Source organism: Acinonyx jubatus, chromosome A1, assembly GCF_027475565.1.
Source record: "Acinonyx jubatus isolate Ajub_Pintada_27869175 chromosome A1, VMU_Ajub_asm_v1.0, whole genome shotgun sequence".
NCBI lineage: Eukaryota > Metazoa > Chordata > Mammalia > Carnivora > Felidae > Acinonyx > Acinonyx jubatus.
Window position 1 is genome coordinate 1,015,310 of NC_069380.1, and position 26,565 is coordinate 1,041,874.

Consider the following 26,565-nt stretch of genomic DNA (forward strand, 5'->3'; position numbering starts at 1 on the left):
AATAAATTTCAATTTCTGCTAGATGATGCTATGTAGTCAACGTCTAAAACACGTTTAACGGCAGTCTTTACTGAGAACTTGGATGATTAACTCATTAAAAAACTCGTGATCCTCATCATCGTGTTGAACTTTAAATTGTAACAGAACACGTCTACGTATTAATAGGCAGTGTGTTAGATAATCATGAAATTGAGAAGTCTAATTTATCCATCCATTTATTACCCCAACACCGTCAGTTGTAATCCCACGAACAACCGCTAGGGTGAGACGAAAGAGGCCTCGCTTTCATCTTTACATGGAATCTTGGATGTCGCACGGCACCCTGACGTGCGCCGAAGACGTAGGTGTAGACGATGAACAAAAGAGAAGCCCCATCGTCGATGTGGCTTCTCCGGGCACACCCGCCCCGGGGCGCGCCGCAACGCCGCGCACCTTCGCTCGGCTCCCCGCAGCCAGGCCGGCCCCGGTTGGGCGAAGCGATGGAGCAGGCGGTGGAGTGGAGACCCCATCGACCGTTGAGGACCAGGCGATGGTGGAAGGCAGTGGGGAGGCCGGGTAGAGGCTGGGGGAGGGCAACCGAAAGAGGCCGCGGAGGAGGACGACGGCAGCGGCGAGGGACGCACCGAGGGGAGGCTCCGGCCCTTCCAACAGGCGGGAGCCCAGCTCCAGGGGAGCCCGCAGCTTCCTCCATCTTGGTTGATGGAGGCGGGGAGCGGCGTCTGGGTCCCTCCACCGTGGCGCCCGTCCCCCAGGGCCCCTCAGACGCAGACGCCGGCATCAGGGGCCGTCCCCCCGGCCGAATGGCGGAGCCCAGTTGGGGCTTCGCGGGAACAAGTTTCCCAGCCCCACGGGGTCTGGTTTTGAACTGGTCCCAAGTTCCCACAGCAGTCCCGACAAAATGGAGGACGTCGTCTCCTCCTGCAGCCATGACGGGAGGTGGGGGGACTATTCCCCACGGGGGTGAGGCGAGGGTGGAAGCGCTCCCACTCCCCGCGGCACGTTCGGGAACCCACTTCGCCCGCTGCCCCGACCTCCCACTTTCAGTCGCTCCAGCCCGTGCCCGGGCTCGCCCCTCTCGGGGGGCTTCAGGAACTGGACAGGGAGGGCGTTGGGGACATCGAGGCCGCGGCTCTCCTCGGGCAGGGTCGCTGGGAGCGGCTGCAGCAGCCTGGGCGCCCAGGCCCGAGCCAGGGCAGGCGGCCACGGCCTCAGATTCGCGGGCTGTCCCGGGCCCTGGAGGGCACCGCGGGCGCCCAGGGCCGGAGCCCGTGGCCGGTGCAGCGGGCGGCGAAACTCGGGCTGCCTGACCCTGACGGACCCGGGGGTGGGGGCGGGGTGGGAGGCGGGGGTAAGGAGGGGAGGGGACGCGGCCGAGGGCCGAGAGCGGGCGGAGGGGGGGAGTGGAACGGCGACGCCGGGGGGGTGTGGCCTGCGCCTGACGGACAGCCTTTCGGACCACCCCCTCGAGGGGGGTCCTGAAGGAAGGCAGATGTAGCCAATGGACGTGCCCGAGGCGCCGCGGCCCGCCTTTCCGGCCAGCCAATGAGGGCGAGGAGGGCGGGGCCTCTCCGGGCTCGGCCGCACCGCCGCCGCCTCCGTCTCCTCCGCCTCCTCCTCCTCACCAGCGCTAAACCCGGGACTGGACCGAGCGGAGTTGTGCTTGTTGCCGAAGGGGGGTGGGCCGGGGGAGGGGAGGTTCGTTCCGCGGAGCCGCAGCCAGAACCGGGTGAGGCTTATCCCCGCTGTCTTTCCAGCCCAGGTCCGCCGATAGTGGGGGTGGCTGGGAGCAGCGCAGCCTCGGGAGGAGGAGGCGGAGGCGGAGGCGACTGGGGAGGCGGAGATGGGTGAGGGCAGCCTCCGGAGCCTCCCACCGATCCGGGATTAATACCCCGCGGCGCGGCCGCCGTCGCCGCTGCCGCGTCGGGGCCTCGGGGTCTCCTCCGGGCTCCGCTCATGTCACAGGCGTCTTCGCGTGCGGCCCGAAGGGCTGCGAGAGTGAGGGCGAGGCCGGGAGGGCTGGGTGAGGCGGACGCCAGAGGCGGGGGTCGCTCGGGGGGCGGGGGTTGCCCGGGCCGGGGCGGTGGGAGGTCGCGGGGTATTTTTCCCTTTCTTTCTTGCGGGGGGGGGGGGGCGGAGGAGGTAGAAAGGTGGGGGGAGGGGCGCCTCAGTTCGTTCTCCCGCTCTCGGGGCTGCGCTCCCACTGTCTCCGCGGTAGCCCGAGGTCCCCAAGTTTTTCGGGGCGAGGGTGCTGCCTCTTCCCCCACCGGGTCCCCTCCGTCGCTCTCCTCTTCCCTGGGCTGCGCTGCGCGGCTCTTGCTCTTCACGTATTGTTTGGCTGGGTCTCTAATGGCGGACGGGGAGGCAGCGCTGCCGGTCGCCGACTGCAGGGGGGGGGGGGCAAGTCTCGGGCCCAGGGCAACTGCTTGGGGCAAATATGGGAGATAGCAGCCCAGCGGTGACGTGAGCCGCCCCTTACCTCCGAATTGGTGCCCCGAGTGACGGGGATGACGCCGGGTGGGCAAATTTAGGAGGGAGTACAATTCCCCTGCTGGCGTCGAGGCAACGTTTTCCCTTCCCCCCCTCCCTTCCCAGTAGCAGGCTTGGTGCCCTCCAGCCTCCTCCCTCCGGATTTTGCCTTTCACGTGGGCTTTGGTCCCAGATATATGTTTTGCGCCGTTTTGCTCCACTTGACGTAGGAGGGGGTTGTTGGTCGCGGGCTGTGGAGTAATAATAGAGGGGCCAAACCTCCTTGACCTCCTACTCCCTTCTCGGCCTCCTCTTGGTGGAATGGGCTTTGGTTCTCCCACCTGGTTAGATGTTCCTGATCCATTTGCCATTTTTCCTTTTACCCCAGGACCAGGAATCGCCTTCAACCCCAGCTGGTGCATCTTTGGCAGAAAGTGAGGAAAACACCCCCATTGTGAGTCCTTCGCCTCTAATTTGTTGCTCTTAGAGGACGTGGTTGGGTTGTAGGGGTTTAGCCGAGGGACTTGTCTCTCCCCGTTGTTTTGAGGGGGAGGAGCCTTTCCTTGGGTGGCAGCTGCCCCCGGGGTGAAGCCTGGGTAATGGCTGGTGAGGCAGCTGGGAGTGGGCGCTGCTGTTTCCACCGCTGCAGACATCTCTCCTGCTGCTGCAATACCAACCTCAGCAACCAGACGACGGGCTCCTGCAGCTGCTCACGTTACCCGGGAGGAGGGGTGGTGCAAAGGAGGGCATATTTCTGGTGCCCTCTAGAGTTCCAAAGTGGGAATTGAAGGTACTCGTTGGAAATGCTGTGCATGCAACCATCTTTAACACTTTTTCTCCCTTTACAATGGATAATTGATTGTAGGGATTGGAAAAAATAGGCTCCCTGAACTTTTTGTTTGTGTCTAATTTGAAAGACGAATTTCGACTCTTAGGGCTCATGAGTTGATGGACGGCGCGAAGTCCACTTTTCTAGTGTTCTAGCTCATCCAGGTGGTGGACCAACTAGTATGCTGATGACACTGGTCCACTGCTCCAGTTAAATCTCCCCCCGCCCCGTCTTCGGTGTTGATTGGTCTTCACTGGAGCCATTCTTGGATGTGTCACCTGAGTTATTGTTTAATGCTTGTAATCTGTTGGTTTTAAGGAAACGGTCTTGTAATATGCTAGCTAGTAGAATAAACATGACTTGTCAGTTGAAATTAGTTACAAAATATCAATGAAGCCAGCACTCTGGACACATTGTCTTTGCTGAGCTCTGGTCACATTGTATCTCATGGACAGTTGATATTGTAACTTGTAGATTTCTGTCAGAGGTGACATAAATACAGTAGCTTATGCTTAGATATTAAGTCCCTAATGGTTCAAAAGATAGCTAATTGAAGATGAATATTTGCCGAATACTGATTGCGAATGATAACGTGAGGATGTTAATGTATATTTTAATACACAACATTCTAGACACACTGCAGGGCCCTTTCATGTATTACTTCCTTTAATCTTAGCAGTTATCCTGCGGAGTAATGAAAATAGCACATATTGACCCCTTAGTATATGGCAGTATAATTCTGAGTTTTAAAAAAATGTTTGTTATGATAACTTAAATTTGTGAGTGAGGATAGTATGCTGAACCTTTGTGTGCCTGTTATTTATATTCTATAATTATCAACACATATCCAAACTGATTTCTAATAAGCATTTAATAATTTAATCCTCACAAAATGAGGTCCTCTCTGATAGTGTGACACTGTGAGAGAACAGTGATATAAGTAGTTTATATTCCTAATTTGTAGAGGAGGAAACAGAGGATACCCAGGTAGAAGTAGTATTAGTATAAAACAGGCAGTTTGATTACAGTGCCCAAGTTTAGCTCCTATGCTGTCCTGTTTCAAAGTACTTAATATTCTTGTTTTACACATTTAGAAATTGAAACACTGGAAGAGCCAAGGTTAGAATTTTCTCAGCTTCTGTTCTTTTCCTAGAGAAGAGTGTGTAAACAAATAGCAAATGTTTGCATCTTACTGAGTATCTTTTTAAAAAGTTCTAGAACTGCAGTTGTCGATTAGATTATTTTACTGTCTTATTTAAAAACCATATTTGAATCAGAAGTAATGTGTTCCCTTTTTTCAGTATGTCTGTATACATTTTAGGGTCTATAATTGTTTCCTAAATACTGCAACTTAAATGAGTATAACTTGTCTCACGAGTTTAAAGCTCTTTTCAGGTATTAGATCATTCAGATAAAATGGATCAAGGATCAGATCTTTCACATAAAAGGGCAAAGCTTATATTATTAACACATAGTTTCATGAAAGATTTAACTTTGTCATATTTTTTTCCTTTGTTCTCAGCTGTGATGTGGGGAAGGTTGGTAATTGGTTTATATTTAATAGACATTTGGGGAGGAGGACGTAGAAAATGTATAATCTGGATTATCTGTAATGTCAACACATATATACTAATGAAGGCCGTGGTTCGTTCTGATAATACCAAAATGTTGTCCTTGTTCTGCTTAATGATTTAGCTCAGAATTTAAAATTCCTTTGCTTAAAAGACACCAACTAATGGTGCTTTAATGTGCCAGGTAGTAAGATGAAGATAACATGATTTTTAATTGACCTTGGCTAAATAAGTTCTTTATTATACTTACTGTCAGACACTTAATGTGAGTTAGGTGCTTTTATGTGTACTTGTGAAGTGTTTTGGCAGTTAAAAATACGTTGCATGTTTATGGCATCTTTCTTCAGAGCATCCTTAACAGTATGTATTCCCATCTCCTGCCTGCCCTTTTAAACACTTGGAAGAAAGATACAGGGTGGTTTCTACTTTTCCCTGTTATATATATAATCTCATGGGCTGGACCTTTGTATCTCATGTGGTGGGACAACCCCGTTTCACTCAGATATCACACAGGTGCTGACATGAATGTTTCAAACTTGCGTGATACGGAGCTTAATGTACCTACCGTCTTTGTATAACAGTGTTATTAAAGATTCTTCTATTTTGCCCTCGTTTGAGGTACATAAGTGCATACTCTTAATACATTTGAGACAAAGTCTTAAAATCAGATGGTATGGTATATTACTGTGATGGAAAGAATATATATGAAATCCTGGAACACTCTCTTCGTTGTCAAAAGGTGTATAATCGGAAATTTTATATTTTTTGTTTTCTAGGCATTAATATCTCTGTCTATCCCCTTAGCAGTGTTACTAATGTACATATTATTATATTGAATAGTATTTATTTTAAGAAGATTGGCATATTCAGTTTGCCTGTATTTTTTAGGTGAGCACAGTGGATTCTCAAATAGTATTTTGTGAAGGACATTTTAAATTAGGAAACAAGCATAGAGATTACTTTGTCTCTGCATTTCCCATTTTTTAATTTCAGTTTGTTAATTTTCTCCTGTTCCTGTGAGATCATAGAATTGGGATTAAAAAAAAATTTTTTTTTAAATGTTTATTTGTTTTTGAGAGAGAGACAGAGTGCCAGTGGGGCAGGGACACAATTTGAAGGAGACTCCAGGCTCCGAGTTGTCAGTGCAGAACCTGACAACGGGCTGGAACTCAAAAACCGCGAGATCATGACCTGAGCCGAAGTTGGATGCTCAACTGACTGAGCCACCCAGGCGCTCCTGGAATTGGGATTTTAGACTTGAACAGGAGTTTTGAACTATTCAAATCTAAAAGTTCTCATGCGCAGCTAATCTGTAAGACCTATAAAGTCTGTGAGAAAAATTGCTGTTGGATAAATTCATGAGTTTGAACTATGGAATTCTGGGTAATAACTGTAGCTTATTTTTTATTTTGGTTTGGCAAGAAAATTGTTTTACGTAGTTGCAGTTGCACATTTTTTAAATCTGCAACCTGTTTTTTAAACAATTCAGTTTGTAATCTTAGGTTTCTGTTATTAAAATAGAAATGGGAAGGGAATTATGCGGGCCAGCACCATTCACATACTTAGTAATAAGATAAGTTGGTCATCTTAAAATGTCTTAAAATTTGGATCGCAACACATTTTGAGCTTATCTATTTTATTGACTATTTTAAAATCTATTAATTTTTTGCCTCAAGTTTCATTCAACACTAGTAGCATTCTAGAACTGCAGAAAAAAAATTGTAAACCAATGGAGAAATCTATTGTAGAGTGAAAAATTGATGTGTAGAGAGGTTTGCAAAATCACTTGGTCACATGATTAGTTTGGGATTTGTTCTTAGTTCTATTTTATTTTTAACTTCATAGCAGTACATTGAAAGAAGTAATACAATTGAATAAAAATTCATGGTCTTTAATTTGAAAGAAGGATATGACCATTGGGGTTTTATTGTTACTGATTTGATTAGTGTCCTATAAGTATTGATATTTACTGTTACAAGATATGATTTAAGAGTAAACTTCGGATATTAGGATAAGTAGGTAATGAATATTTCATAGCTCTGATTTAAGAAAAAACTTCTGAATATGTGTTTCATTATCCTGTTATCTAGTTTTTGTTTATCCTTCTTGAAGAGTTACATTACTGTTAAAGAATTTTAACCACTCTTATTTTTATTTCTTTAATGTTTTTATTTATTTATTTATTAAAATTTTTTTAACATTTATTTATTTTTGAGACAGAGAGAGACAGAGCATGAACGGGGGAGGGGCAGAGAGAGAGGGAGACACAGAATCTGAAGCAGGCTCCAGGCTCTGAGCCATCAGCCCAGAGCCCGACACGGGGCTCGAACTCCCGGACTGGGAGATCGTGACCTGGCTGAAGAGTCTGATGCGGGGTTTGAACTTGTGAACCAGCAAGATCATGACCTGGGCCAAAGTTGGGCGGTCAACCCAGGGTGCCACTAACCACTCTTTTAGTGTCAATAGACTGCCAAGGGTCAGGTTTCTCTTCTCCAGAGCGTTCTAGATTTTTTTTCCTCTGGTGTTCTTAGTGAATTCAAAGATCAAATTTGTTACGTGAATTTAAAATTTAAAGGTTAAGGGATGCCTAGGTGGCTCAGTTGGTTAAGTGTCTGACTTTACCTCAGATCATGATCTCGCAGTTTGTGAGTTTGAACCCCGCGTCGGGCTGTGTGCTCACAGCTCAGAGTCTGGAGCCTGCCTGGAATTCTGTGTCTCCCTCTCTCTTTGCCCCTTCCCCACTCACGCCCTGTCTGTCTCTCTCTCCTTCAAAAATAAACATTAAAAATTTTTTTTAATTAAAATGTTAAAAAATATACCTAAACTAATAAAATGTTATATGTCAATTTGATCTTAAGTTTTAAAAGGTTTTACAACATTTTATTCTTAAATTATTAAATATTTTAGTATGATTCTGATATTTAAAATTAATATTAAATTGTAATTTAAGATAATTGTAATTTCCTAGGAGTAGAATTGTTGCAACCTCATTAGAATAATTGAGAATGATATCATAATTCTTAGAGTAAACTTCTTTTTAACTGTACATTTAGGTTGGATTAAAAAATACTTAAATGGCTATTTTAAGTAAGATTGTGGTGCTTACTTCAGATGGAAGAAAGTTCCCAAAATGTGACAGAATGAGACAAATTCTTCAGTTTTTTTTACTTTGTGGCCGTGCCGTGTGTATGTTACTTTTGCCGTAGTCACCTAGATAGAGCTGTTGTCTGGATTTAGTGTTACAAGAATTTGGAACTGATATTATGGTTCTGTAACCAAAAGACATTAAAGTTTGAGACTTATTTTTTGTAATACTATAACAATTTTATAATTTATTTCTAAGAAGCATGTCTTTTGACTAAGAAGAGGGATGTTTCTTGGATTATTGAGTTCACTGGACCAGACTGAATATAGTTTAGGGTAATCAGAAATCACTTATTAAAATTATGTATTATAACATTTATTATATATCAAGTAATTGTAAAAAATGTGTTCTGTTAAGAGTTGGCCAGCCCTCTCTTTGGCTCAGTGTTTGGAAGAGCATTTCATTTAGACTTCTAATGCTATATTCTAGGACTTTAATTTGGAATTTGTAAGCTTTTGCTTAGGCCAATGATGATCAGATTAGTTAATTGTGTTTCCAGTTCTATAGCGTTAAAGAAATGTCAGAGTAGAAGTAAAAATTCAGTGTATATAAAATTTTAAGGGGTACCTGGGTGGCTCAGTCAGTTAAGCATCTGATTCTTGGTTTTGGTTCAGGTCATGATCTCATGGTTTGTGGGATCCAACCCTGCGTCAGGCTGTGCACTGGCAGCACAGAGCCTGCTTGGGATTTCTCTCTCTTTCTCTCTATTTCTGCCCCTCCCTGGACTTGTTCTTTCCCTCTCTCTCTCTCTGTCTCTCAAAATAAACACTAAAAAATGAAATTTTTATTTTATCCTTTTGTTTTAGATCTCTTTGTATTATGTATCGTCATATTTTACCTATCTATCTATCTGTCTATCTGTCTATCTATCTATTTATCTATCGAGAAGAGAGGCAGGGAGAGGGAGAATCCCTAGCAGGCTCCGCACTGTCACACCTTGGAGCCTGGCGTGGGGCTTGAACTCGTGAACCGAGCTGAAACCAAGAGTCGGACACTTAACTGACTGAGCCAGCAGGGGCCCCTTTATTGTTATATTTTAATTATTTCAGTTTATTTTAATTAATTCTGGCCCTCACATGGTATCTAAATTCTTACATGTTCATGGTTCTGTTTCTAAAGTAATGAAAATTTTGTTTTTGTTTCAATTTTATAAAATCATTACTATAAAATTAATCTAGTTTTAACTTTACAACTTTAATTATTATGCATATTGTCTCACTTTGTGTTTTTAATTTTGTTTGAGTCTCTTAATAGTGTATAGTTCTGGTTCTTAAGTTTTAACTCTTGCCTAGGAAGTCCCGTCATTCCAGTTTTATGTTGCGTATCAAAGAGAAGCTTCTGTTTAAGTTTGTCTTTCATGACCCTGACTCCTGACTTCTATGATGCCTTATTTTCTTCATTTGTGTATCACATTTTCCATCCTTATGTCCTTGCCCAGCTGTTTTCATCCTATCTTTCTCCTGGATTTAAGTGTTCATTTCTCTTCTTCATTTCTAACTCCTTTTGCATTTAGAAAAAAAAATACCACATAGTCTGTGTACTTTTTTTGCTGTACTTGTATGAGGCATATCCAAATTTTAGTAAACTTTTGAATTTGCTGAGATCGTGGAATGTGGGTGTGGTTCTAGTGGTATGTTGGGGCCTCACATGGAAGGGGGACTAGTGGGACTTAATTTTAGAGTTTTTTCTGCCTAAAATTTTTATTTTTGTTACTTGATGTTGCTAGGGGATTTGCAGTGTGACATGAGTTTGAAGACGAGAGATTTGGGTTCAAATCTACCCTTATGAGGGAATTTTTGGGGTGATGAAAGTTTTCTTAAACTAGATTGTATTGATGACTGCATAAGTATATAAATTTACTAAAAATTTTCACTAAAATGAATAAATTTTTATCACATGCAAATTATGCCCTGATGAAACTGTTAAAACCAATTTTGCTCTACCATTTATTTACTAGTTTGTGATCTCTGGTAAGTTATTTAACCTCTGAGCCTTGGTTTACCCATTTGATAAATGTGTATGATGATGCCTGCTTTTTTGTGATTGTTATGTGATAAGAATTAAAAATAATACAGAGTATATGACTGGCCAATAGATGTGTAGTTAACAGCAGCTAAGATCTATAATCTGTTTGAATGGACCAAATATCATGAGTTTCTTGCCAGCAGACTCACTGAATTGAATGCTCATCTGATAGAAGGAATTCTCTTCATCTTCACTGACTTCTCTGCCTGCTCCTTTGTTGGTCTATAAGAATGCTAAAGTGCTCTATCCTTCAGAATCTCTACAGAATCTTTTGCACGTCTTCTGCTTCATTTTCCCATACTTTTCAAAAGAAATTTCACTGATTTCACTCACAACACTATACAGATACTTTTTTTGAGATCACTGGTGATTTAATAGTCAAATCCTTAAGTGCTTCATTTTTGTCTTAATTCTGTAGCATTTGGAATTAAATACTCCTTGAAACTCTTGATTTCTGGGTCTGTGAAGTAACATGGTTTTATATTTCTGACCGTGTCCTTCACCTACCCTCGTTAGACTCTCAAATGTTGAGACCTTTAAGTGTTCTTTTATTCTAAGGCACTCCACTCTCTCTAGTTTTGTTTTGTGTGTTGACCATAGTCCGTTTTGTTAGATAATAGGGATTTATATATACAAAGCAACTTTCATTCTATTCCTTATTCCAGTCTACAACCAGATTAATTTTTTCTAAAACCCGGTCTGATCACATCTCTTAGTTTGTAAAAACTTCAGTGATTCTTGTTGGCATGTGAAACAAAATAGGAACTAAGCTTTAAAACCCTTAAAAAAAAAGCAATTAGGAAATGTCATATGTGATTTTTAGGTAGGTTCTCTGTGTTCATTTTGAGGAGACAATCACGTAAATGAATGAATATAAATGATGCATAATAGAAAATATACAGACATGAATAGTTACATGCATGTCACAAAGGACAGTTCTTTCCTTATTTATTTTTATTTTATTTTAGAGAGGGAGAGAGCATGAGCAGGAAGAGGGGCAGAGGGAGGGAGAGAGAATACCAAGAAGGCTCCATGCTCAGAGGGGAGCCTGACTCTAGGCTCGATCCTACGAATCTGGGATCATGACCTGAGCCAAAATCAAGAGTTGGTCGCTCAACTGGCTGAGCTACCCAGGCGCCCCAGAAAGGAGTTTTTAATACTTTGGTTATAAAAATAAAACATGCCCTAGTGGTGCCCGGGTGGCTCAGTTGGCTAAGTGTCCAACTTCGGCTCAAGTCATGATCTCATGGCGCATGAGTTCAAGCCCCACGTCAGTCCCTGTGCTGAGAGCTCAGAGCCTGGAGCCTGCTTCGGATTCTGTCTCCGTCTCTTTCTGCTCCTCCCCTCCTCATGCTCTGTCTCTCTGTCTCAAAAATAAATAAACCTTAAAAATAAAAACAAATAAAACGTGCCCTTAAGTACTAAAATCTTCAAGTACTAAAAAAATGTGGTGGAGAAAATGGAAGTTCCTCCTAATCCCATTTTATATGAGATGTTTCTGTTTTTAAATGTATTTCTATAATTGTTTTCCCTGTTCAGCATACTAATATTTCGCACGTATATTATTATCAGTAATTGACATTTTCTACACAGGTCTGACATTCTTGTAATTCCTTCCCTATCCTTAGGTTGCAAAAGTCTTCAGTTGATTAATGTTTGAATTCTAGTGGTCGGTATACTAGAATAGTTCATGAGTCTCAGTTCTTTGTGATTAAGGGATGGTGTATAATGAAAGGTATGTGGACTTAGGCACAAACCCTGGTTTTGTACCTAACAGTTACAGTATACCATAGGAAAGCTACCTGATTACACAAAATAGCTTACTCATCTGCCAAATGGGGTAATAATAATATATTTAAGATATCTATTATGAGGTATATTTTAAGGTAGTTGTAATGAGTATGGTACCAAGTATGTCTTTTAAAATTGGTAGGTGGTGTGATAAAATTCAGAGACAAAAAAGTAGAACTCGAGTCATGAAGGGGCTGAAGAAAAGGGATAAACTGAAATAAGACTGCCTCTGCTTCAGAGATTCACCTATTTATTAGACAGTTTAAAAAACAAAAAACTGTGGCCGTTGGGTCGTCAGTCAGTTGAGCATCTCACTTTGGCTCAGGTCATGGTCTCATGGTTTGTGAGTTCAGTCCCCACATTGGGCTCACTGGTGTCAGCCTGTCAGTGCAGAGCCTGCTTCGGATCCTCTGTTCCTGTCTGCCCCTTCCCTGCTTGCGCTCGCCCAAAAATAAATATTTTTTAAAAAGTAAAAAAAAAAAAAAAAACCCAACTACATTGAATTGTAAACGATAGGTAGGATTGTATATTTACTTTCCATAATTTGTCTACCAAGGAGAAGAAAACACAGATTTTCTTTGGTATACTCCATGTTCTTTTTGTATTCCTTTCATTTTAAGAGCAATCAGTGAATCTCTGAGGAACATATCTCTAGGAAAGAATTCTAGTAATAAATTGAGTCTTAAAAAACACAGGGAATAGGTTTTTATTTAGTAGTAATCTGTATTGGAAAAGTAGACTCAGTACCTGAAGCTTTTTTGAATCTGTGGTTTCATTTGCTTATTGATGCAGTTATTATTGTGTCTTTAGGTTAGATGAGTCAGTCTTTTTTTTTTTTTTTTTTAAAGTAGGCTCCATGCCCAGCATGGAGCCCAATGTGGAGCCCAATGTGGGGCTTGAACTCACTACCCTGAGATCAAGAGCTGAGCTGATACTAAGAGTTGGACGCTCAACCAACTGAACTACCCAGGCGCCCCCCCTCTATTTATTTATTTATTTTTTTAGTAAGATGGGTCTTAATCGTGGGACTTTTGAATTCATGTAAAGAAGATACATTCTTTTTAAAGCCATTTACTCAATCGTGTTAAAAAACATTGGAAAACAAAGTGATTACACTAGATCATAGATTAGGAATACCACAGTGTTTTGAGAATAAATGAATGTTTGTTTCCAAATTAACATATGTAGTTGAAGTTTACTTGTGCTGTTGTAGATTTTAAATTATGTTTGGAGAAGGAAGTGTGGGCTTATTTAGCTTCTTTGGTTAAGGGTTAAAGAAGCTAGGGTAGGATAACCTTTTATTAGGGTCTAAGATTAACCATGTTACCAATTATGTACGTTGAGTATGGAAGTAGTAAAAAGTCATAACCAAAGATATGGGGCAGATTTCAGTTTTTCATCTTTTGAGGACTTTATTTTAATTTCCTATTATATTATTTCCCATTATAGATGGGTAAACTGAAGCTCAAGGGTGAAATGATTGTGCTTTGGACAACAGGAAGGGAGGGGGAGATAGAGTTAGAATTCACTTGTGGGGAGGTAATAGTGGGATAGCAGAAAAACAAAACAAAGAACAACCCAGAAAAGTTATTTGTTACCTCCCTTTATTAGAGAAAAATAGTAAATTTTGGCCAGACATTACGTTAAGTACGGAGGATGCAATAATAGACAATAAGGACATAGGTCTTTGCCCTCATGTAACATACAGTATAATGGGGGATACAGATGACAAAGTAAACTAAATTACAGGGGCCCTTGGGTGGCTCAGTCGGTTGAGCGTCCGATTCTTCATTTTGGCTCAGGTCATGATCTCATGGTTTGTGAGTTCGAGCGTTGGTTCCAGGCTGTGTGCTGACAGTGCAGAGCCTGCTTGGAATTCTCTCTCTCTCTCTCTCTCTCTCTCTCTCTCTCTCTCTCTCTCTCTCCCTCTCCCCCCCCCCCACTCGTGTCTCTCTCTAAATAAACTTTAAAAATCGAAAAAAAGCCCATAAAATTACAAATTGGATAACTATAGCCGAGGAAATGTGTGTGATAATATAGTAAGGGAGAACTTACTTAGACCAGGGATGATGGGTTAATTAAATGTTTGACAGAGAAAGATCTTGGGAGAGTGACATTTACCTTTGTTTTTTTAAGTTTTTATATAAATTCCAGTTAGTTAACATACAGTGTAATATTAGTTTCAGGTGTATAATACAGTGATTCAATACATCATACAACTTCCATACATCACCCAGTGCTCATCACAACAGGTGCCCTCCTTCATACACCATCACCTGTTTCACCCCTCCCCTCCCACATCCACCTCCCTTCTGGTAACCATCAGTTTGTTCTCTGGAGTTAAGAGTCCGTTTCTTGGTTTGTCTCTTTTTTCCTTTTGTTCATTTTTGTTTTTTAAATTCCACATATGAGTGAAATCATACGGTGTTTGTCTTTCTCTGACTGACTTATTTTCCTCAGCTTAATACTCTAGATTTCATTCTTTTTTATGGCTAAGCAGTACCCTCCTGTGTATGTGTGTGTACCACAACTTCTTTACCCATTTGTCGTGGACACTTGGGCTGTTGACATAATTTGGCTGTTGTAGATAATGCTGCTGTAAACATTGGGGTGCACGTATGCTTTTGAATTAGTATTTTTGTAATTTTTGGGTAAATACCTAGTAGTGTGATTGCTGGATGAAAGTTGTAACTTTTTGAGGAACCTCCATACTGATTTTCAGAGCGGCTGCACCAGTTTGCATTCCCCCCAGCAGTGCAAGAGTCTTCCCACGAGTCTTTCTCCACATCCTTGCCAACACCTGCTGTTCCTTGTGTTGTTGATTTGAGCCATTCTGACAGGTGTGAGGTGACATCTCATTGTAGTTTTGTTTTGCATTTCCCTGGTAAGTGACGTTGAGCATCTTTTTACATGTCTGTTGCCATCTGTGTGTCTTCTTTGGAGAAATGTCCTCTCATGTCTTCTGCCCATTTTTTAATTGGGTTATTCATTTTTTTGGGTGTTGAGTTTTATAAGGTATTAAACACTTTTAAATGTTTTTATTTATTTTTAAGAGAGAGACAGAGCGCGAGCAGGGGAGGGGCAGAGAGACAGGGAGACACAGAATCTGAAGGAGGCTCCAGGCTCCGTGCTGTTAGCACAGAGCCCCACGCGGGGCTTGAACCCACGAATTGTGAGATCATGACCTGAGCCGAAGTTGGATCCCCAACTGAGCCACCCAGGTGCCCCTAGTTTTATAAGTTATTTATATATTTTGGATACTGACCCTTTCAGATAGGTCGTTTGCACATACCTTCTCCCATTCCATAGGTTACCTTTTAGGTTTGTTGTTTCCTTTGCTATTGAGAAGCTTTTTATTTTGATGTAGCCCCAGTAGTTTGTTTTATTTATTTATTTTTTAAGTAAGATCAAGGCCCAGTGTGGGGCTTGAGTTCATGACCCCGAGATCAAGAGTTGTATGTTTTACCAGCTGATCCAACTAGCCCCTCAGTAGTTTTTTGATTTTGTTTCCCTTGCCTCAGGAGATGAGGGAGTGACATTTAAACAGTGCCTGGAAAGATGTTCAGGAAAGATTGTTTCAGACAGAGGAAGATTGTGTGCATAGGGTCCCTTGAGCCAAGGAGGATTTTGGGCTCTTCCATGAACTAAAAGAAAGCTTAGTTTAGCAGAACCTTAGTGATCGAAGTGGGGAAGAGCAGTGCTGAAATTGAGCCTAGCAGGTAGGCAGGGATCAATCAGGCAGGAATCGGGGCACCTGGGTGGCTCAGTCGGTTAAGCCTCCGACCTTGGCTCAGGTCATGATCTCAGGGTTCGAGGGTTTGAGCCCTGCGTCTGGCTCTGTGCTGACAGCTCAGAGCCTGGAGACTGCTTCGGATTCTGTCTCCCTCTCTGCTCCTCCTGGCTCACACTCTGTCTCTATCTCTGTCTCTCTCTCTCTCTCTCTGTCTCTCTCTCTCAAAAATAAACATTTTTTAAAAAGTTAAAAAAAAGTTAATGTTACAGGTCAGGGGGAAAATCTTAGGTTGTCTCCTTAGTACACTGGAAAGTCACGTAAGAAGTAATTGGCATTGTCTGATTTAATTTTTAAAAGGATCTTTGGGTACTCTGGGGAATATGGTAGGTAATGTCAGTAATCCAGCATCAAAATGATGGCGAATTTTTAGGGTTAGAGGGATATCAGAAGAGATGGATTAAAGTAGACAGTTTCTTGAAATGAAAAAAACCAAAAACTAGAATTTAAATAAAAATTTGAAAAGAAAAAAAATGGACATTTTCAATATTTATTTTGGAAGTAGGATTGGATTTGGGGATGACATGACTGGAAGTGAAGAAAAAAGAAATTGAGAATGACCTCCAGATTTCTGGTATAAATAGCTAGACATAGCTGGCAACGACTGGAGGAGTTGCGGCTACAAGAGTGAGAAAGCGAGTTAAAAGAACTAGATGTAGGAAGCAGACAGTTTTGGGCTTTGAAACCACTTGATTGAGATAAATTAAGGAGACTAGGGTATTGGTAATATTTAAAATCAAGGGAATGGATGAAATCCCCACAGAAAGTTAAAATTACTTGAAAGTACTTTGCAGTTAAATTGTGGTCCTATGGGAAAGAAATGATTCCATATGCCTAGAAATTCTGTGCCCTAGAGATAACCTGAATGAGTTAATTGATTATTCAGTTATTAGATCAAAGAGATATTTGTTTAGATTCTATCATAACTCTTGAGTGGATTTTAGTATATTAATGATTTTCTATGTTTCTAAAACCACAGTAGCATCATTTTGAGTAACTGATGAAGAACTGTTAAATAGAAACTTTTGTGGCTATATTGTAAGCATCATGAGGGTATTAATCTATCTGTTAAATCATCATCAGTCAGTGGTCTCTTGGCCTCTTTCTTCACTTCTTCAGAGATTAGTAGTAGTATTACCAGTTTAGTGTTTATTACTCCAGATACTTTTCAGTGCACATACTAATATGTACCCATAAGAATTATAATTTCATGTGTGCATTTGTGTGTGTGCGTGCGTGCGCGTGTGTGTGCGTTTTAAAAACGTGTACTGTATATATCTTCCTGCTACTTGCTCTTCACTTACTGGTATGTTTTCTATATCTTTGAGTTAGTGCATAAGGATCTACTCGTAGCTGTTGTGTGATATTTCATTTGGTGGATTTAGTAACATAGTTTAGACATTCTTCTGGTGGACATTTAGTTTATTTGCAATTTTTTATAACAGTGCTGCACAGAATATATGTGTAGTAGTTTCTCTGGGTTCATGTGTGGTTTTGCTGGGGGAAATTCTGATGATAGGTGTGAAAATAGGAATTGCCGAGTCAGAGTATATGTTTATGTATTTTAATAGATAATTGCCAAATTGTCTTCCTCTGGACCACTGTATTGACCGCATTTCCACTGTTTCTCCACATTCTTGTGAACACTGGATATTATTGAATAATTAAATTTTTGTCAGTTTAATTTGTGTTCTTTCTAAAGTATAGATGTCAATTCTTTGTTATGTCTAGTAAAAAATATATGTAAACATAGAATGTATATTTTTTATTTTCTACATTTCTACACCTTTTTTGTTTTTTTGCTATGTAAACATTTTATAAGGTAATGGGAAAAAAATCCATGTTAGTATTGCAAGATAGAATAATTATAATGAATATGCAAGGCTTTTATGAAGGAACTTATAAAATAATACTATAGGACATATAAGATAACCATAATGGAAAGGCATGCATATGTCTGAATGGGAAGGCTTCAATAATGTCAAAACGTTAATTTTTTTGTCTCTAAATTAATCTCTAAATTCATTGAAATCCTAATCAATTCCAAGTGTATATGGAAATGGTACCAAATTTAAAAGGTAGAAAGGATAAACAGTGAGAAGGAAGACTTTCCTCTTCTCCCAACCCATTGGCACAGTTCTCTTCCCTAGAAGCAAACCACTGTTATCATTTTCTTAGATATTTATCTAGAGATAATATATGCATATGTGTGTGCATATGCTTCTCTGTGTGTGTATGATGTTTGTGTTTATCCATTGTTCTGTACCTGGTTTGCACTTAATTTAAATGAGAAGTTGTTCCATATTAGTATGTAAGGAGATTTTTAGAGCTGCCTTGTGTCCAGGACTGCAAAATACTGTATTGTCTTCATCATCATTCAATTTATCAGTCTTTTGAGAGAAATTTAGGGTGTTTCAATCTTTTTACTTTTCAACAAGTATCCTTTGATGTTTTGTTTTTAAAAAATGAGATAATGTGTCTGTAGGAAGGATGCTTAGAAGTGGAATTGCTTGGTTAAAAATATTTTTTTGAGGTGCCCTCCATAAAAGTTATACCAGTTTACACTGACTTATGGTATGAGGCTCTTCCTGTACTGTTAAGCCTTTATTTTTCTTAAGTTTTTATTTAAATGTTTATTTTGAGAAAGAAAGATTGCATCCACATGTGAGTGGGGGAATGGCAGAAAGAAGGGGGGAGAGAATAGACCCCGGGCTTATCCCATGACCATGAGATTACAACCTGAGCTGAAATCAACCGTCGGACACTCAACTGACTGAGCCACCCAGGACCCCTCTTAAGTTTTTATTTAAATTCCAGTTAACATACAGTGTAATACTAGTTTCAGGTGTATAATGTAGTGATTCAACTCTCCTGTACGACACCTGGTGCTCACTATGACAAGTGCTCTCCTTAATCCTCATTACCTACTGAATCTCCCCCATCCACCTCCCTTCTGGTAACCATTAGTTGTCTATAGTTGAGAGTCTGTTTCTTGGTTTGCATCTCTCTCTCTTTTTTACCCTTTGTTTTGTTTCTTAAATTCTGCATATGAGTGAGATCATAGATATTTGTCTTTCTCTGACTGACTTATTTCCCTCAGCATAATACTCCCTAGCTCCATCCATGTCCTCGCAAATGCCAAGGTTTCATTCTTTTTTTTTTTATGGCTGAGTAATACTCCATTGTGTGTGTGTATAAAGATACGTATATGTATGTGTATGTGTGTTCATATACATACATACATATATTTATATACATGTATATATACACATATACACACACACAGACCACAACTTCTTTATCCATTTGTCAATCAGTAGACACTTGGGCTGGTTTCATCATTTGACTGTTGTAAATAATGTTGCTATATAAACATTGGGGTGCATGTATGGCTTTGAATTAGTATTTTTTTATTTTTTAGGTAAATACCTAGTAGTGCAATTGCTGACTCGTAGGGTAGTTTTTAACTTTTTGAGGAATGTTTTGATCTTTGTCAATGTAAGCGAAAAGTGGTTTCCCTTTAGAATTTAAATTTGCATCTTATAAATATTTCATATATTTAAGAGCCACTGTATTTCTTTTTCTACTGAACTGTATTCTTTTTTTTTTTTTTTTGCCCTTTATTCTCTTTTGTTGTTGGTTTTATCTTATTGACCGTAGGACCTTTTTGTCTTGATTTTTTTTTTTTTTTAGGATATGAGTTGCAAATAGTGCATCATTGTGGCATTCCCCCCCCCCCCCCCCCCCGTAAATGTCTGGTAAAATAAAGGAGTGTAAAATTTATCATTTTTTTCTTTTGAGTATACAGTTCAATGGCATTAAGTATACTTACAAATGTTTTGCAAAGATCACCATTATCCTATCTAGAACTTTTTCATCATCCCAAACAAAAATTTTGTACTCTTTAAACAATAATACCCAGTACCCCTTTCCCCCACTTCCTGGTGACCTCTGTTCTATCTTTTTGTCTGTATTAGTAGGCACCTCAGATAAGTAGAACCATAAAATATTTGCCCTTTTTGTGTCTGAATTAGTTCATTTATCGTAATTGTTTTCAAGGTTTTCTGTGTTATAGCATGTATCAGACTTTAGGGCTGAATAATATTCTGTTGTGTGTACATTTTGTTTATCCATTCATTTGTTGACAGACTTTTGGGCAGTTTCCAGCTTTTGGCCGTTGTGAATAACGCTGGTGTGAACATTGGTTCACAAGTAATCTATATGAGTCTCAGGTTTCATTTCTTTTAGGTATATACCAGGAAGTGGAATTGACTGATCATATGTTAACTCTGCATATAACTTTTTGGGGAACCCCGAACTGTTCTCCATGGTGGCTGTACCCCATTTTACATGACTCTGGCCAGCAATGCAGAAGTGTCCAAGTTTTTTTCAGAAGTGTTCTAATTTTTGTGCATTTTTGCCTTGTTATTTATAAAAAGAGAACTCCTTCCTAATTGCTGTGAAGTGGTTATCATTTTGTTTTTTTTCCCTTATTTTGTTTTAAATTGCATAAAACATATAAAATTTACTGTCTTAACCATTTTTAAGTGTATAGTTCAGTAGTGTATAGTTCAGATATCCACATTATCACACAGCGGATCCCCTGAACTTTTTCATCTTGAAAAACTGACACTGTACTCATTAAACAATTCCCTATGTATCCCTCTCCTAAGCCCCTGGTAACCACTCCTACTTGATATTTGAATGAATTTGGTTTGTTTAGGTATTTCATGTAAGTGTGATCATACAGAATTTTGTCTTTTTTCACTTCATGTAATATCCTCACTATTCATCCATGTCATAGCACATAATCGGTTTTCCTTTCTTTTTATGGCTGAATAATATTCCATTGTATGTGTATATACACATTTTACTTAGCTATTCATCTGCCCATGGACATTTGGTTGCCACCTCCTGGCTATTTGTGAATAGTGGTGCCATGACTGTAAATGTGCAAAAATCTCTTGGGAGATCCTGCTTTCATTTCTTTTAGATATATTTCCAGAATTGGGATTGTGGTATCATATGGTTATTCAGTTTTTAATTTTTTGAGTAACCTTTGTACTGTTTTCTATAGCTACTGCTCCTGTTTTAACCATCAATGCACAAGGCATCACATTTCTTCAACCAGCCAACCAACCAACCGACCAGTTGCCCCTCACCAACAATTACTACTTTTTGTTTGTTGTAGCCATCCTTATGGAAGTGAGATGATATCTTCTGGTTTTGATTTGCATTTCTCTAATTAATAATGTTGAGCATCTTTTCACGTGCTTATTGGTCATTTGTATATCTTTTTTTTTTTTTTTTTTGGTATATCTTTAAGATACAGAAAGTACTTAAGTCTTAAGGCCCATTTTTAAATTTTTTGTTGTTGACTTGTATGAATTGTTTATATATTCTAGATACAAATCTCTATCAGATGTATGAGTTGCAAATACTTTCTTTAGCATTTTTTGCACAGAAGTTCTAAATTGTTTTCAGCTTTACCAGTGAATTTTATACTTTTTTTTTTTTAAGTTTATTTATTTGTAGAGAGAGACAGCATGAGCAGAAGGACAGAGAGAGCAAGAGAGAGAGAGAGAGAGAGAGAGAGAGAGAGAATAGATCCCAAGCAGGCTCCATGCCCATTGCAGAGCCTGACCTGGGGCTTGAACCCATAACTGTGAGATCATGACCTGAGCCAAAATCAAGAGTTGGATGCTTATTTGATTGAGCTACCCAGGCGCCCCTGAATTTTATACTTCCATAGGTTTTCGTGTTATTTTTATTTTTTTTTCAATGTTTACTTATTTTTGAGAGACAGAGACAGAGTGTGAGTAGGGAAGGGGCAGAGAGAGAGGGAGACACAGAATTCAAAGCTGAGCTGTCCGCACAGAGCCTGACACAGGGCTAAATCCCATGAACCGTGAGATCACGATCGGGCCGAAGTCAGACGCCCAACCGACTGAGCCACCCAGGCGCCCCTGTTTTCCTGTTATTATTAGTGCCCTTTTGTTTTAGATGAGAATTCTCTTTAACATGTCTTGTAAGGTCAGACTAGTGATGATGAACTCCAGCTTTTGTTAGTTTGGAAAATTCTTTATTGTCTTCAATCCTGATGGAAAACTTTACTAGGTAGAGTATTCTTGATTGTCAGTAGTTTTCTTTCAGCATAACATTTTTAATTTTGATGATGTCAAGTTTATCTAGTTTTTCTTTTATTGCCTGTGTTTTTGATGTTTTGTATCCAGGAAATCATTAACAAGTCCAAAGTCATGAAACCTTTCCTTTATTTTAAGAGTTCTATAGTTTTAGTTCCTTAAATGTAAGTCTTTGATCCATTTTGAGTTAATTTTTTATATATGGTGTAAGGGTTCTGTTGCACCTTTTTTTTTGAAATGACCTTTATCATTGATTGATCTTGGCATTCTTGTGAATTCACCTATCTGGAGATTTCTTTCTCGGCTCTATTGTTTGTCATTGGCCTATATATTTGTGTTTATGTCAGTACCAAGCTGTTTTAATGTACTGTAGTAGCTTTGTAATAAGTTTTGCAATCAAAGTGTCAGACCCCTCTGGCTTTGTTCTTTTTTTTCAAGATTCTTGTCCCTTGATATCCACATGGATTTTAGGATGACACTCTGCAAAAAAAAATTGGGTTTTGTTAGGGATTGCATTAAATCTGTAATTGCTTTAGGTGTAATATCGTCCTCTTCATGTTAATCTTTTCATCCATGAACATGGTATATCTTTCCATTTATTTGTGTCTTTAATTTTCTTTTAGCAGTGTTTTGTAGTTTTCATAATACAAGTCTTTCAACCTCCTTGGTTAAATTTATTTCCATGTATTTTATTATTTTTGATGTTACTGTAAATGGAATTGTTTTCTTAATTTCCTTTATGGATTGTGCATTGTTAGTGTGTAGAAATGCAACTGATTTTTCATGTTGATTTTGTGTTCTGAAACTTTGCTTATCTTTTCAAAATATAAGATTATGTCATCTGCAGAAATGATTTTACTTTTTGCTTTTCCTATTTGGATGCCTTTTATTTCTTGCTGAATTGCTCTGGCCAGAACTTCCTGTACTATGTTGAATTAAAATGGTGAGAGTAGGCATCTGTGCGTTCTAATCTTAGAGGAAAGACATTCCATCTTTTACCATTGAGTGTGATGTCAGCTGTGGTTTTTTCCATATGTGGCCTTTATTATGTTGCAGAAGTTTCCTTCTCTTTGTAGTGTATTATTTCTATCATGAAAGCATGTTGTATTTTGTCACAAAACTTCTTTGCCTCAATTGGGATGATGATGTGTTTTTCCCCCCTTTTTATGTATTAATATGGTATATTATTTTGATTTTCTTACGTTGAATTACCCTTGCATTCTGGGATAAATCCCACACGGTCCTGATACATAATCTTTTTTATGCTTCTGATTTTCTCCTGTTTTGTTGGGGATTTTTGCATCTATATTCATAAGGAATATTGGTTTATGGTTTTCTTGTAATGTCTTTGTCTGGATTTGATATCAGAGTAATGCTGGCCTTGTAGAATAAATTTGGAAGTGTTCTCCCCTTCAGTTTTTTGGGGAAGAATTTGAGGGGGAGCAATGTTAATTCTTTAAATGTTTGGTAGAATTTATCAATGAAGTCATCTGTTCCTGGGCATTTCTTTGTTTGGAGATATTTGATGACTGATTTAATCTTCTTGCTTGTAGATCTGTCTAGGTTTTACATTATCTTATCCAATCTAATCTCTACACCCAGTGTGGAGCTTGAACTCACAACCTGGAGATCAAAAGTCTACCAACTGAGCCAGCCAGCTGCCCCTAGATTTTGTATTTCTTCCTAGGGTAAGTTTTGGCAGTGTGTGTATCTAGGAATTTAGCCATTTTATCTTGGTTATCTGATTTTGTTGGCATATAATTGTTCATTGTGCTCTCTTACAATTGTTTCTATAAAATCAGTAGTGATGTCTTACTTTAATTTCTGATTTTGATAATTTGAGATTTTCTTTTGCTTCATAGTCTAGCTAAATATTTAATTTTTTCAAAGAATCACCTTTTAATTTTGTTGATGTCTCTTTTTTTTTCTCTATCTGTGCACTAATCTTTATTGCATTCTTTCTGCTAGGCTTGGGTTTAGCTTGCAGATTCTGATTTCTTAAAGTATAAAAGTTATTGATTTCGGATATTTTTAAATGTAGGTGTTAATAGCTGTAAGTTTTCTGCTGAGCACTGCTGTCATTGCATTCCATATTTTGATATGTTTGTTATGTTTGTGTTTTGTCTTGTAAATTATAGGAAAAAAGTACTCATAAATTAACAGTACAGTAATACTGGCTTTCTGTTGATTTATGTAGGTAATTTCACTTACATTCTTTATTTCTTATGGCTTCAATTTATTCTGTAGTGTGTTTTTATTATTGCCTGAAGGGTAGCATTTCATGCAGGTAGTAACATTTCATGCAGGTAGTAAACTCCTGCTTTTGTTCTCCTGGAAATGTCTTAATTTCTCCTTAATATTGGAGGAATTTTTTGCTGGATTTAGAATTGTTAGTTGACGTTTTGTGTTGTTGTTGATCACTTTAAATATGTCATCTCACTAGCTTCTGGCGTCCATGGTTTCTGATGAGAAATGAACTGGTAATCTAAATTATATTGAGCATTCATTGCACGTGATGAGTTACTTCTTTCTTAAAATTATCTATCTTGGGTGTCTATAATTTGATTATTATGTGTCTTGTTGTGGATATCTTTCAGTTTATCTGACTTGGAGTTTGTTGAGCTTGTTGGATGTGTGTCATCCAGCATTTGGGGCTTTTTTTGCCATTATTTCCTCAAATATTTTCTCCTGTCCCTTTCGTTCTGTTTATGATACATATGTGGGTATGTTTGGTAATGTTTTGTAGATTCCTCAGGCTCCATTCATTTTTCTTCCCTTTTTCCCTTGCTCCTCAGACTGGATAGTTTCAGTTATTCTCTCTTCCAGTTTACTGATTCTTCTGCCTCTTAAGATCTGCTATTGATCTTCTCTAATGAATTTTTCATTTGTTATTGTATTTTTCATTTACAGAATTTTTACTTGGTTACTTTAAAAAAAATTTTTTTTTTTTAACGTTTATTTATTTTTGAGACAGAGAGAGAGCATGAACGGGGGAGGGTCAGAGAGAGGGAGACACAGAATCTGAAGTAGGCTCCAGGCTCTGAGCTGTCAGCACAGAGCCCGACGCGGGGCTCGAACTCACGGACCATGAGATCATGACCTGAACCGAAGTCGGACGCTCGACTGACTGAGCCCCCCAGGCGCCCCACTTGGTTACTTTTTATAATTTGTATCTGTTTGTATTTTCATTTTGATTATGCATTGTTTTCACATTTCCTTTTGTTCTGTCAATGCTTTCCTTTAGCTCATTGAGGCATATTTAAGATAGTTGATTTAATGTCTTTGACTACTTTTTCCAATGTTTGGGATTTTTCAGGGATGGTTTCTGTCAGATTCTTTTATTACTGTGAATAGGACATACTTTTTCTGTTTCTTTGTATGTTTTACAACATTATGAGTATATTATGTGTAACTCAGGATGTCTGACTCTCCCAGTCTTCACAGATGGCTGAGTTTTTACTTGTTGAGGGATGGAGCCATTTGTTTTTGACTTTTTCTAAGTAACTTTTTAACAAAATGTATATCTGTTGTTGTCATTGAAGTTTCTGTTCTATTATTCCTATGGTGAACTAGTGACTGGACAAAAATTTCCTTAAGTATTGGGGTGAAAAAAAATGAGATAAAGGGTCATGTCTCATTAGATAGATGCTTTTGGGAAAGCTGCTCCTGCCTATACAGATGAAACCAGGAGAAGATCTGCTCCAGACCACCCAAACACAGTCCCAAATTTTTATAAGTTCCTCACTGCCAGTCCTCTGACAAGCCAGACTCTCCAGGAATGCAGGATGCTAACCCCATAGCCAAGTTGGGGTGAGGAATGGGGGATGGTTGCTGGTTCATGCATTTGCTCACTTGTGAATGATCAGCGTTATCTTCCTCAGGCACTACCCTGGTGATAAATGAGTGTGTTCAGTGGGGTTTCAGGGATCTATAATTGGTTCCAGTCACTCTGTCCAGCTCAGTGGTTACTTGGGTGGAGGGACCTTAACTAGAACTTCCCACTTTGCCATCTTGTTGATACCTGTCTTGATTTATTTTTCATATTGTACTTAAGAGAACCTATCGCTTTGTTCCTCTGAAAATTTTGTGATGATCGGGATACTTTTTACCTTATGACACTTGAATCTTAACTACAAGTTTAACTTTACTTGTAACTTAGTCATTTCAAAACTTTATTAGGTGTTAAAAGAATTTTACCTTTTTGAGGCATTCAGTCATGATGAATCCATGCTGTTCTGTTTTTCCTTTTCTAACATTTTTTATTGTAAATTTATGTTGTCTTCATTTTATTTTACTTATTTATTTTTTTTTTACATTTTATTTATTTTTGAGGGAGAGAGAGCACAAGTGGGCCACCTTGAGGTGCAGAGAGAAAGGGAGACACAGAATCTGAGGCAGGCTCCAGGCTCTGAGCTGTCAGCACAGAGCCCGATGCGGGGCTCGAACTCACAAACCGTGAGACCATGACCTGAGCTGAGCCGAAGTTGGACGCCCAACTGACTGAGCCACCCAGGCACCCCTCTTTATTTTATTTTATATATTTTTAAATATAATTTATTGTCAAGGTAGCTAACATACAGAAGTAAAACAATTTGCTCATTGTAAAATAGCTAATTAGAATTGACTCGGTGCAGAAAAGGGCCTAATGATATAGGCTTTATATAGATAATGTAGAAGTGGTCAACTTTTAATCAGATTTAAATCAGATTTAATCAGGTCAACTTTTAATCAGATAAAAGGAGTAAATTAAGTGTTTGGTGGTTGAAACATTCTCAGTGACATATAGAGGTGGCAAAATTTATTTA

At 39.5% G+C, this 26,565-nt stretch overlaps 2 protein-coding genes across 5 annotated transcripts in view; one reads left to right on the plus strand and one right to left on the minus strand.

The window, feature by feature from the left end:
* Nucleotides 1–232: 232 nt before the first annotated feature.
* Nucleotides 233–3,119, minus strand: LOC128311687 (basic proline-rich protein-like). Its single transcript, XM_053202630.1, has 4 exons — nt 2,164–3,119; nt 1,889–2,109; nt 1,372–1,826; nt 233–1,309 (listed from the first exon to the last, which is right to left on the minus strand). The coding sequence occupies exons 1-4, from the start codon at nt 3,117–3,119 to the stop codon at nt 233–235; spliced, it is 2,709 nt and encodes a 902-aa protein (XP_053058605.1).
* ZMYM2 (zinc finger MYM-type containing 2) overlaps nt 1,393–26,565 on the plus strand; it is a 101,050-nt gene continuing 75,877 nt past the window's right edge. Inside the window, exons 1-2 of one of the 4 annotated variants that reach the window (XM_027064493.2) lie at nt 1,393–1,726; nt 2,855–2,920. The gene's annotated coding sequence lies outside the window, so the exon portion shown is untranslated. Of the gene's footprint in view, nt 1,727–1,886; nt 2,021–2,854; nt 2,921–26,565 lie in introns of those variants that run through there. The other 3 variants (XM_027064491.2, XM_053204356.1, XM_027064492.2) reach the window with 3 other exon arrangements.